At 35.6% G+C, this 12,993-nt stretch overlaps 1 protein-coding gene across 1 annotated transcript in view; it reads right to left on the reverse strand.

Annotated features, from left to right (window-relative positions):
- LOC150100923 (pseudouridylate synthase RPUSD2-like) overlaps positions 1-12,993 on the reverse strand; it is a 189,896-nt gene that overhangs the window by 10,477 nt on the left and 166,426 nt on the right. Inside the window, exon 11 of the mRNA XM_090401804.1 lies at positions 6,645-6,702. Coding sequence (XP_090257930.1) covers positions 6,645-6,702 — 58 coding nt within the window. The remainder of the gene's footprint in view (positions 1-6,644; positions 6,703-12,993) is intronic.

Consider the following 12,993-nt stretch of genomic DNA (forward strand, 5'->3'; position numbering starts at 1 on the left):
TGTGTTTGCCCATGTAACATATGGTTTTGTTTCAGTCTATACAGCATAGTTTCTGTAAGAGGGGACATGTGATTCATTAATTAGTGTGTTTTTATCCCAGTTGTCTCTAATTGCACCATTTGTTGAGAAATATATTACACAGACTCCTCATACCTTATTCACTGGCATAATAAAAGTACTTGTTTTTATTGCCTCTGCAATAAAAACAAGTACATTAGGGAGGGTGTGTTGTTTACCACTGCAAGTGAGGTACTATCTCCCCACATGAACTTGTTTAAGCTTTTTTTCATGTGTGAAGTATATGCGACACTTTTATTGGTAACAGAAAACTAGCTCGGATGAGAGTGATAATATAAAACGAGTTTTGATATGTATATAAATTCAATATCAACAGTCCCTGATTACGAACGCGTGATAAAAGGGACAGGAAGATTTGGAGCTTCCCTGGAGAGCATTCAAAGTAAATACAATTAACCACTGCTTCGAAATAAAACATGTGAATAAGCAATATTTACTAATATTCATGAAGTGCCGAAAAACGCAGGAAGCAAAGTTTGTGAACCAACACCAATGTGTGCATTTTTCCATTAAAATATAAGAAATAACAAAAAAGAAATAATAAATAATAAAAGTTGAATACGTTTCTTTTAAAATAAAAAAATCTACTTAGTCTTAAAACATTTTAAATTTGTTTTCATTATTTCACGGGCCCCCCCCCTCAACAAAACCTACGGCCCCCAAGGGGGGGCTGCGGCCCACAGTTTGGGAAGCGTTGGTCTAGAGGACTCGAGAATAAGAAACAAATCCTACATCCTCAGGCAAGGCCAGACTGTTCGTGTTTTAAGATACTTATATAAAATTTATGTTACTCACAAAATACAAAGATAAATCTTTCAGCTAGACCAGAAAGAGCTAGGCATTGGTAGATGCTTGGAAATATGAGAAAAAGAATACAGAGAAAAAGGTTGAAATGAATGTCAGAAATGTCTCACAGATGTTAAGAAGCTTTAAAAATTTTGACAATATATTTAAATATTCCTTTAACATAAGGAAGTGGGATACAGATAATTTTTTCTTGAGCTGAAGAGTTAGGAATCATTGAGTTTTGTAAATAAAAGCTTCAATAAAACCATTTTTCAAGAAGTCAAATTTGATATAATGAAATTCTTTGAGTAGTAAATCATCTGTAGAACAAAACATGGGCATGATGTATTAGTCTTAATAGCCCCAATTTTTTACTGTGATGATGGTGTGACTTTGCATGAATATAAAGACCTATGTGAGTTTTCTTATGAAACACTGAAAGGCGAAAATTGCATCTGGGTTTAAGAAGAACAAATCTTAATAAGAATGACTTAAAAGTCCTGAGTATATGGATGCATCTGCAACCTGCAAAATATCTAGGAAAAGAACTCCAACAGCTTTTCCAGCATAAACAACCTATATATTGGATAGAAATCAAGAAGAATAGGAATATATATGAACCAGTGGTATTCACACCATAAACAGGATTTGAAATAAACGAGACTATACAAGAAATCAAATCCCCAGCCAGTAGCAGCTATTGATGTAGTTTCACTGGTATACAGTATATTTGTTTTAATTATTACTCTTCTAGTAGCAAGGCTTATACGTTGGTCATACATAACCGGTAATTAGTTTACGGAATTAACAACGCATATAAAGTATATTAATTAAAGGTAACTTCTATATTTCAGCAACGTCACGTTGCCGAAATATACAAGTACCGCTCTAGGCTGGAGCCTTAGATACCCACCATAGAATTCGTTGGAAGAAAACAAAAATAATACACCGGAGCAAGTTTAAATACGAGAGATTATTCAAGGAATCTTCAGCAGCTCTAAAAAAACGTTCCTAACCTCAACAAATTTGGGTGCATGAAACTACCCCAAATTTGGGAGATTTACATTTTGAGAACTTCAGCCCAACTGCCAAGTCAACCAAATTAGCCCACCAGAGGGCACCATTAGGACTTTAGGAACAATATTAGTTTCTTGCTTTCTTCCTCATTTGCTTTTGTTAGTGCCTGCGTGCACATACCATATCTTTATGTTCCTGAAGATGGCAACGTGACGTTGACGAAATATAGAAGTTATTTATTAAAGTTACCTTTAATTAATATACTTTATATGCGTTGTTAATTCCGTAAACTAATTACCAGTTAATTATTACTCATTTATTTTTTCCTGTAGCTCACTTAGTGCATCCTCCTGATGTAGCTTGTGTCCCAGTATATATATATTTCCGATGATGATAACCTTGATATAAATGTTGCAACATCAAATGTTACTTTATTCTAATTAAAATGCACAGTAGTTTTCTCCATATTCTACATATGAAAACAGATCCAAAAGGACTAAGTGGTTGTTTTCTTCTCTTTATAAAGTGAACTGTATTCTGGGATGCAATGTATTTATTTTGGATAGAAGAACCATTCCTAGTCCAAAAATCCATCAAGATATTTGGCGTACATCTTATGTCAAGTATCTTGAACCTGAACAATTTGGCCTTGCTGAGTATACCATCACCAACACAGAGTCCTACAGAATAAGACAAAAAATCCTACATATGAGCAGATTCCATATAAGATGTCTTTATAGGGAAACATAAAACATTACTATGGTGTCTAAACTTAAATACATCAGAGCCTATGTTTGTCTCCCTTATGAGAGAAAGGAAAGGTTAGCAGTTTTTTTTTTTTTTTTTAACTAAAAATTGGTTGACTTTTTATTACCTTGCTAAAGCTATTGTGCCAAAGATATCTTAGAGGCATAAAATAATTGTAGAATTTCTAGTAATAGATCTACTTACTAGAAGCTTACTTACGTTCTTCCAATTCTAGGAAGGATGAATGAAAAACAGCAAATATGGAACATAAATTAGGTGGCAATCTTCCATGTGATGAGGAAGAAACAATATAATCTGACTGCAGAATAAGATGCCAGATATCATCTAGATCAGAGCTTCTTAAACTGTAGGTCCTACTCCCAAATGGGGTCACGAAAAATTTGGCAACAGTAAAAGATTTCTGAACGTGCAATGACCAAAAATTAATTCAAAATCAAATGCATGATAAATCCGAAGCATTTCTGGCAGCACTCGCCCGTGTTGCATGGCACTACTTCACTGCAGTCTTGGTTCTGAACACATAACATGCTGTCACACCTCTGCTCAGATTCAAGACTATTGTATTGTAATTCTTTATGTAAATGGTAAAATTATATGTATACCAAAGAATTGTTTTAAAATAAATTTCTTTATGATTTATTATCAGTAAATGTTTGATTTGTATACCTATTTTATATACCTATATACCTGGGGTTGTGTAAAAATTTCTTGGGAGAAAAAGGGTCGCGAGTGGAAAGTTTAAGCTCTGATCTAGATCAAAAAGTTTAAAGAAATAGCCCAAAATAATTTGTTTTACTAGACATGAGATAGGAACCAGTGCTTAATACTGAATTATGTTATGCGATTTTCTTTTGGACAAACAGAAAGGAATGCAATTCACATAGAGGAGCATGAAGATTACATCACATGCCAAGAATATGATAAGTCTAGTCATGTTCAGCAGTTTGCTCTTCCAGATGAAGTTCAGTCCACAAAAACTGTTTCTTAATCTGAAAACTTTATGAAGTGACCTGCAAACCTCTGCTTCATAAACCAAATTTGAATAATTGCCTCAGGCTTTCTAAATTTTAGAGGTCATAATTTTAAACATCCAACATTACTATGAAATATATATATTTATGACATATTGAATGAAAAAGGTATGTTAGACCAAGTTTGTTACTTGTAATTCATGCAAATCACACCCTCAGGTGCATTATTTCAATATTTAAGCATTCTATTTTACTGTTTATTTTACCTTATTATAACCTATCACTGAACAGATCTTGATACATGGTTGTGCCTTGGTTTTGAGTGGATAGCATCTCTGCTCACCAACCAAGAGGCTATGGGTTTGAATTCCACTGGAGAATGGATGCTTATAAATATCTTTAGGTTGTACCATGTTTGGTTTCAAGGGCAAGGTTTCCAGACTAACTGTTAGTCCACCCTGCAGCTTACTTAACTTTTCATGAATGGCATTCAAGTTAAAAAGTTAAATTTCTTTCAAAAGCTTTGTTTTTAAATTCTAAGAGCAAATTGGAAGTGTATATATATCTTAAAATATAGTTTTAACTTAAACAAAGTTTTCCCCCTTTTTTTCATGATGTGCAATGAATCCTACAGCTGAGAATTTTGCTTATTTTTATTCATAAAAGAACTTAGTAAAACAAACTTAGTAGGTGCAGTCCTCTGCAGGACCATTCAGTTACTAGCTTAACACAAACCTTTCAACTATCTTTAAAACTGCATCCACTTTAATATGTTTGGATACTCATTTAATGCAAACATTTCTAGAATGAATACCAATTCCCTATCCCATCTAGTCATTAATACTTCTTTTATGTGAATCCCACCCACAAATAGTTGTAGGGACTATGCTACATTAGTACTATCGGTTAGATAATTTAGATAAAAAACCCTGCTCTAGAGGAACACTTCAGGTCTCCAATAAGTAGGCCAGTACTCTCATGCCAGGCTATAAAATGCATCTACCACACAAAGACATTTATTAAACATTCACAACATGTCAGGAATTTAAACTGACAGCTGATTTGGCTGGCTACCAATGACACCAAGCATTTACAAACACTAGAAAAAAATCTGGTAACCGGAGCAACATTGAGCTGATGATCTATCTTCCCAACGATTCCTACGTGATCTACCCATTACTCAACCTCTGTGATTAATCTCTCATGGTGAACTGACTTCAAAAGGAATGCTCAGTTTTTTTTGTTTTTCATTTACTGCAGCTTCATTTTAATAGTAATTCACAAATTTGATTCATAATAGACTATAATTGTACATATTTAATTGTGAATTACTATTATTAGTGAATGATTAATAGATTATTAGAGTAAATTAATAAAAATATTGACACTGTGATTACTGCTTGATAATTTTTTTTATTAATACAAAGTGATAATTAATGTCAAGAATAGTGCAAAAGTCTAATGCAGATTTCCTGCAGAAAGCATCCCTCTCTGCATGTACTTGAATGGGGAAAATCCTGTTCTATTTACACAAAGTGTTTCAGGAACATGTAAGCTAAATAACCAGAGGATTCACAGCATATAGGATCCTGATCATTTCTAGTGGCAAGACCAAAACAAGCAAAATAAAACCATGTTTACAGCACTTAAGCCAACAAGTCTTAAATTCTATCACTGTGAAATTAATGATGTCATATGAGAATGTTACCACAAAACACACACATCTCTCCAGTGGCACACTCAGGATTTAATCTTGTGGGGGGGGGGGGGGGGCTGAGTAAACGATTTGAGAATACACACCAGACATTGCATACAACCTATAACTGACCATCTGCAGTGATTGCCAATACATGATACCCGTGATCTCCTCTGGCCCAGCTAAGGCAAACAAAGTAGCGCTTGGTCCGTCCAAACACTACTTTTGTTCGCTTTGCATTCACAGTGGTCATGATTCCTGAGAGCTATAGGGTATTCCCACCTTATGTGACTGCTAATTCATAAGGAGTATAGAAATAGAAGACACGACACAACAGAAATAAAAAATGAATTTTAATTAGGAAAAGATTTTTGGAAAATTTTCTAGTGTGTTTTTTTTTCCTTTTTCTTTTTTTTTGGTGTGCCACTGCACCCGTCAATGATTGTCTCCAATAATTACCCAGTTTGTTCATCCCATGTAGGTATGCAATTCTAAGTTGCTTAGAAATTGTCTGGCTAAAGAGAAAACTGAGATGAACTACTAAATTTCAATCAAGATAAATACCAATATCCATCACATTATCTGTGCAGGGAGAGGAAGCACTACTATCATTTCAAATTACTTTATCAAATTTTGGCCCATAAGAATGATCTGATAGTAAACAAACTTAAAATGAACAAAAATTTCAGCATACATACCAAATAAAATTTCATCCAGTTAGAGCAAATATCATGTACAAACCTGAAATGTCCTACCAAATTTTGCTGGAGTAAATGATCCAACTAAAATAAAAATTCTGAGAACTTAACAAAATCCATCTTATCTCCTAGTTGCAGTAAGATTTGAACCAAGAACATGTTAGCTAGAGAATGAAGATGCTAACCAGAACCAGCATGGAAGGCAAATGTGAAACTTAGAGAAATATTGTCCTTGTAATATTCAGTATTACAAGTGGCTCAGTTGGTATAGACAAAGCCCTTTGTTCAGAAAGACCTCAATTTAATTCCCATCCATGACAAGGAACCTTTATCTAGTCTCTTTCAACTAAAGGTGAGTTAGCTGGTATCATAGGAGAACCTGTGAACACACGGATTTCCAGCCATGAATGCTAACAACAATATGTGGAAGAGATAGGATCCTCACCAAATGTCGTAATGCCCATAGTTAACCATGAATCAAATCATGGTAGTCTGTCTCCTAGATAGGAGATGGCACTTGAATGGGAATACATTCAACTAACTGAATTGTTTCAAAGTAAAATATGAAAAGTCATTAAAATAAGATATAATATAGGTGCACAACTTAAGAGAAAGGAACTTGAAAAATACCTTGTTTTATTCCCAGCCAGTTTTCTGTTGTGTGTATTCTTAGAAGTTCTTCCAAAAGCTAGAAATGAAAATAAATTTTACAATGCATTTTTAATGACAATTTCATTTTAATGCAGTGACTATTTATGAGGGTTAAATCTTCCTCACTGTTTTAGAAAAAAATCACTGCAGGTTTTCTCATATAACAAAGGCGATCTAATGTGAATGAATTCAACATTAATAAAAGGATATTAAAAGTTTTTTTTTTTCACTTGGTTCTACTATAAATTTAAAATGGCAAGAAATTATATTCTTGGTTTTATCTTTTATCTAACAAAGTTTGTGCATGAAGGGGCTTCACGACTTGGTTACTTGTATACAGAAGCTAATGACTTGACATGAATTAACTTAGCATTCCATAATGCAAAGTACACCCCCCCCCCCCCCTTTTCAGATGTGCATAATGTTAAGCATTATGGAAAGGGCCACTACTCTAACTGATTCTAGTAGCAAGACTTATACGTTGGTTAGACATAACCGGTAATTAGTTTACGGAATTAACAACGCATATAAAGTATATTAATTAAAAGTAACTTTAATGAATAACTTCTATATTTCGGCAACGTCACATTGCCATCTTCAGGAACATAAAGATATGGTATGTGCACTCAGGAACTAACACAAAGCAAATGAGGAAGAAAGCAAGAAACTAATATTGTTCCTAAAGTCCTAATGGTGCCCTCTTGCGGGCTAATTTGGTAGTCTTGGCAGTTGGGCTGAAGTTCTCATAATGAAAGTCTCCCAAATTTGGGGCAGTTTCATGCACCCAAATTTGTTGAGGTTAGGAACGTTTTTTAGAACTGCTGAAGATTCTTTGAATAATCTTTCGTATTTAAACTTGCTGCGATGAATTATTTTTGTTTTCTTCCAACGAATTTTATGGTGGGTATCTAAGGCATGGTCTGCCAGCCCAGAGCGGCTGGCAGACCATGTTCTACAAACAGATAGAGGGGACAGCCATGGGTTCACCACTTTCCCCACCCTTGGCCAATTTCTTTATGGAGACATTTGAAGAGAAAGCCTTAAACTCCGCCCCACAAAAACCCACTATTTGGCTTTGTTATGTGGATGATGAGTTTGCTATTTGGCCACATGGCTCAGACACACTCCACTCCTTCCTAGCACACTTAAACAACCAACACCCCAGAGTCCAGTTCACCTTAGAAAAAGAGGAAAACAACACCCTCCCCTTCCTAGACACTTTAATCACCCGCCAGCTTGATGGATCTTTGGTTTTCTCTGTTTACAGAAAACCCACCCACACTGGCAGATACATTCACCGGCAATCCCATCACCCCCCCCTCACAACAATATGGGGTGATAAAAACACTATATAACAGGGCAAAATTAATCTACTCAGATGACAAGGCCCTGAGTGTTGAACTAGACCACATCCTCAACACTTTCTTAGCCAATGGCTATAACCCCAAAAAAATAAAAAAAATACTAAAACCTGTAAACCCCCCCCCCCTCCACAATAAAGATTACACCAAGTCTATCACCATCCCCTACATCCAGGGCACCTCTGAGAAAATAACCAATATCCTCAAAAAATATGACCTTACTTCCTGTTACAGACCATATAAAAAGTTGGCATCCCTTATCCGCTCTACCAAAGACCAACCACTTCCCCTAGACCTACCTGGTGTATACCAGGTCCCTTGCAGCTGCAAATTGTCCTACTATGGCCAAACAGGCAGAACAACAAATATCAGGATTTCAGAACACCAAGACTACATCCGGTTTCACCAGTACAGCCGCTCTGGGCTGGCAGACCATGCCTTAGATACCCACCATAAAATTCGTTGGAAGAAAACAAAAATAATTCATCGCAGCAAGTTTAAATACGAAAGATTATTCAAAGAATCTTCAGCAGTTCTAAAAAACGTTCCTAACCTCAACAAATTTGGGTGCATGAAACTGCCCCAAATTTGGGAGACTTTCATTATGAGAACTTCAGCCCAACTGCCAAGACTACCAAATTAGCCCGCAAGAGGACACCGTTAGGACTTTAGGAACAATATTAGTTTCTTGCTTTCTTCCTCATTTGCTTTGTGTTAGTTCCTGAGTGCACATACCATATCTTTATGTTCCTGAAGATGGCAATGTGACGTTGCCGAAATATAGAAGTTATGCATATAAAGTATATTAATTAAAGTTACCTTTAATTAATATACTTTATATGCGTTGTTAATTCCGTAAACTAATTACCAGTTACTACTCTAACTGGTTTCAACCTTTATTGAGGTATGTTAAAGTGTAGGAATACTTCTCCAAAAACTCTGAGTGATCTACAAGATTACTGTAAATCTCGCTGCGTAAACCTAAATGATCACTACTAAACTCATCACTCCAGGACAGGAAACTCAGCAGTGGCTGAATTTCTTCCTGGTAAAAACCAGCCACTTCACTGGAAGCAAGCTACTATCAATCTGAGCCAGGCCCAGAAGAGATTCCAAGGTTGAAGTAATTTTTTCCATATATATATATATATATAGTGAAAAGGTGTATCACCTTATTATTAAAATACTCTGGATCAGAGATAGATACTGAAAGTCTTTTCCACATGGTTATACTATAAATTAAAATTGCCAAGAAATTTTTTGCAATTTTAAAAACATCAATTTATCCAAGTGTAAGCAAACAAAGTTTATGCATGACATATCTTCACAACTGGCTGCAATAATTAAAGTAACAATGGAACTGTACAAGAAGTTTCAAAATTTTGATATACCACATAGGGAATGTTTAAGGGTCAAAGTTACAACTGAGAAGAAACCTTTATATATAGAATGCAGAAAACTATGGTTTCTGATCTAATGTTTGCTATCACCTTGTGGTGTACTCCATTATTCAGTATCTGCTTAGATGATGTGTGTATACTGAGAGTAACCATCAATGCGAGACTCAGCTAACCAACTTATATTCTGCAAATGGAAAAACATCTGTATTATGATGGTACAGTATAATCAAATATCATGCTTGCCTGGGTCACTGGTTACATAAGGTATCCATTGCTTTTATCTGGGAACCAGGATGAACAGTAAAATATATGAGGGTTGTTTGAAAAGTTTGGTAAAAAAATAAGTTAAACACATTTTTTTTTGGAAAAAATCACTTTTATTACTCAACATAGAGGTCTACATATTTGGTCCAGCAAGTTTCCAATTTTTTCATCACATCTAAAAAGCAGGATTTGTTAAATTGTGCAAAATAGTCACTGTTAGCCTTGATGACATCCTCGTTCAAAGAAAATTTTTTCCTACCAAGCCAAATTTTTAAGTTTGGGAACAAGAAGTAGTCACACGGGGCCAAGTCCGTAGAATACGCTGGATGTGGAACCAATTCGAACCTCAACTCATGCAATTTTGCCATTGTGATGCCTGATGTGTGGAACGGTGCATTGTCTTGATGAAAGAGCACTTTTTTGTGTGCCAATCTTGGCCATTTTTTCTTCAATTCTTCTTTTAAACAGTCCAACAATGATGCATAATCGACTCCTGTTATTTTGTCTTACCCTTTTTACAAATAGTCTATCATGATAATTCCTTGGGAATCCCAAAAAACAGTGGCCATCACCTTCCAAGCTGACAAAACAGTTCGCTTTTTTTCGGTGCTCTTTCACTGGGCATTGACTGCTGCTTGGATTCAGGTGTGTAGTGACGGATCCAAGTTTTGTCTAGACTCATGAAGCGATGCAAAAAATCCTGTGAATTGCAATTAAACATCGTCAAATACTGCATTGAAATGTCTTTTTGCATACGTTTTTGATCGACAGTCAACAACTGAACCCATCGCGCACACAACTTTTTCGTGTGCGATTTTTCATGCAGAATATTATACACCTGTTCAGTTGAGATGCCTATAGTCTCAGCAATCTCACGCTTTCACTTGGCAGTCTTCCATAATAATACCATGGATTTTGTCAATCATTTTTCATAGTGACCTCAGTCAGGCATCCAGAGCAAGCTCATCTTCAATGGACTTACAACCACATTTAAACTCATTTATCCATAAATAAATAGTCTTTAATGCTGGTGCACTGAATTCTTATTCAGTTTGTGCAACAGCTCTAATACCTCTTCCTCATCTGAGTTTCTCCATTCAGTGAAGAAGTAGGAGTGAGCTCAGTGTTGCATACATCATTAGAAAAATGGGTACTCATTAGTTGAACAACCTCTTCTGCACATCATCTGCATTCAGTAGAGTTATTCTTTCATATTCATTTCATCTTTTACTTACAGCATATTGATAGAATGCTAACTGGTTATCTTTAGCTTGCAGAGTCATTTTTTTTTCGTGCTTATACTTAGCTTTCCGTACAACGGTTGCGACTCTGCTGGCCTGTTACTTATAATTTTCATAACAGACATCATCCTTATGCACACTGTATTAATAATGTGGAAGGAATACCTTCCACATTATTCTTTTCTTAAATCTCCTGCTTGATAAGATTACACATTCATTTGATTCTTACCTTATTTATTCTTCAAACTCTCAGGATACATTCTGACATTGCATTATGTAAGTATCTGTAAATGATTCCCAGGCAAAGTCAATATTCTTCCCATTCAGCAACCGATACCACTGTGCTGAACTCAGTATACTCCTCAGTTGGTCATAATTTCCTGCTTTATAGTTCAGCATGTTATGTAACTCCTTTCCTAAATGGAACATTCATAAACTTAGCCACTTCCCAAGTGAGTACTGCATGATTATTATCACCAACAACAGGCAGAATAGTTAAGTATTTTACTATAACACCTTCTGACACTACAATCGAATCTAACACTCTTTGACTTGAGGTTCCTTCTACCACATGTTGCTTGAGAAAGTTGTCTCACAACAGCTCAATAAATTCAGTTTCATCCTTCTCTCGAGATTTTACTGCTACCTAATCAATGTTTGGATAATTAAAGTCCCCCAAGATGAAATGATTGAAAATATTACTCTTTTTCATGCTCATCATCTTTATTTGGTGATGCATTTCTTCAGTACTAGCAACTGAACTACCAGGCCTGTAAGAACACCCCACTATGCATTTGACCTTGCTCGATTCTTATCTCATGTGGCAATGAGTTTGAAGCCATCATCAGATGGCTTCAAATTCACTGCCACATTAAAAACTGTTACTAGTAATTACAATCATAGGTCTCAACTATAACTGGATTAAAGTTATCTGATATCTCTAGCAGCATGCCTCTCCTCTCCTGTCTATCCTTCCTAAAAATACTATACCCTTTACACTCAATACCAGTTAGCATGTCTTCTGATAGCCATGTCTCACTAATTCCCACAATCTGAAGTCCCAACATATTGACCAAGACAACAAACTCTACCCCTTTGTTTCTGATACTCCTAACATTCGTGTACAGACATAATAAGCTTGTGCATGTTCTTTTGCATACTCTTGTACATACAACTTGCAGATCTCTCTTCTTCTCTAGTGCCTTATATATGTTCTTTTGCATACTCTTGTACATACAACTTGCAGATCTCTCTTCTTCTCTAGTGCCTTATATATGCAGACATGTTTAATGGATCTGAACCGGACAAACACAAAGTCGAAATTGTTCTCTCCAATCATTTCCATGATAATGCCCATTCCTGACAATTACATAACACTTTTACACACATATTCTCACCATTCCTCCCTTTATAATTCAGTTTCCCTGACACTCTGTATCAGGTCTCATACCATTTATTAGTTTTTCGAGACTCCTGTTACAAAATGCATTCAAGTCCAGGCTACCCCTCTTATACAAATTTTACAAGAGCACTAAATTCACTGTCCAATTACAATCTAGCCTCAAATCCAACTCCGTTTTGTTTTAAAACAAACAAAATTTGAGCAGCTTTCAGAGATGAATTATAGACTATAGTACACAAATATTATTCAAGGAGAAATGAAATTGGTTCCTATTTGAAAATAGGAACCAATACTTGAAGAGTCAGTGGCAAATCCTGACGAAAACATTGATTCAGCCAGAGAAACATGTGGTGAGGTAGTCTGAAAGGACAGAAAAATCAGAACTCCGTGGTGGACTCAGGAAGTTAAAGAGGCAGTCAAGGAAAAGAAAAGAAGAAAAAGAATGCAGAAAAAAATGCAAGAAAGTGAAATCCTGTAAAACTAGCTAAACAAAAATCATGGGAAGACTTTGGTAAGAACATAAAAAATAACATCAAAAGGTGGAAAAGAAAAATATTGTGGAGGCTGTTGAAAAAGCTTCGAAATAGAGGGGAAAGTACTGTAAAAGGAAACAGAGATGATGAAGATGACACGAAAACTGAACATAAAGATATTCTAGAT

This window comes from Typopeltis vanoorti, chromosome 12 (genome assembly GCF_054136105.1).
Source record: "Typopeltis vanoorti isolate ZY-2024b chromosome 12, IOZ_Tvanoo_1.0, whole genome shotgun sequence".
Lineage (NCBI taxonomy): Eukaryota > Metazoa > Arthropoda > Arachnida > Uropygi > Thelyphonidae > Typopeltis > Typopeltis vanoorti.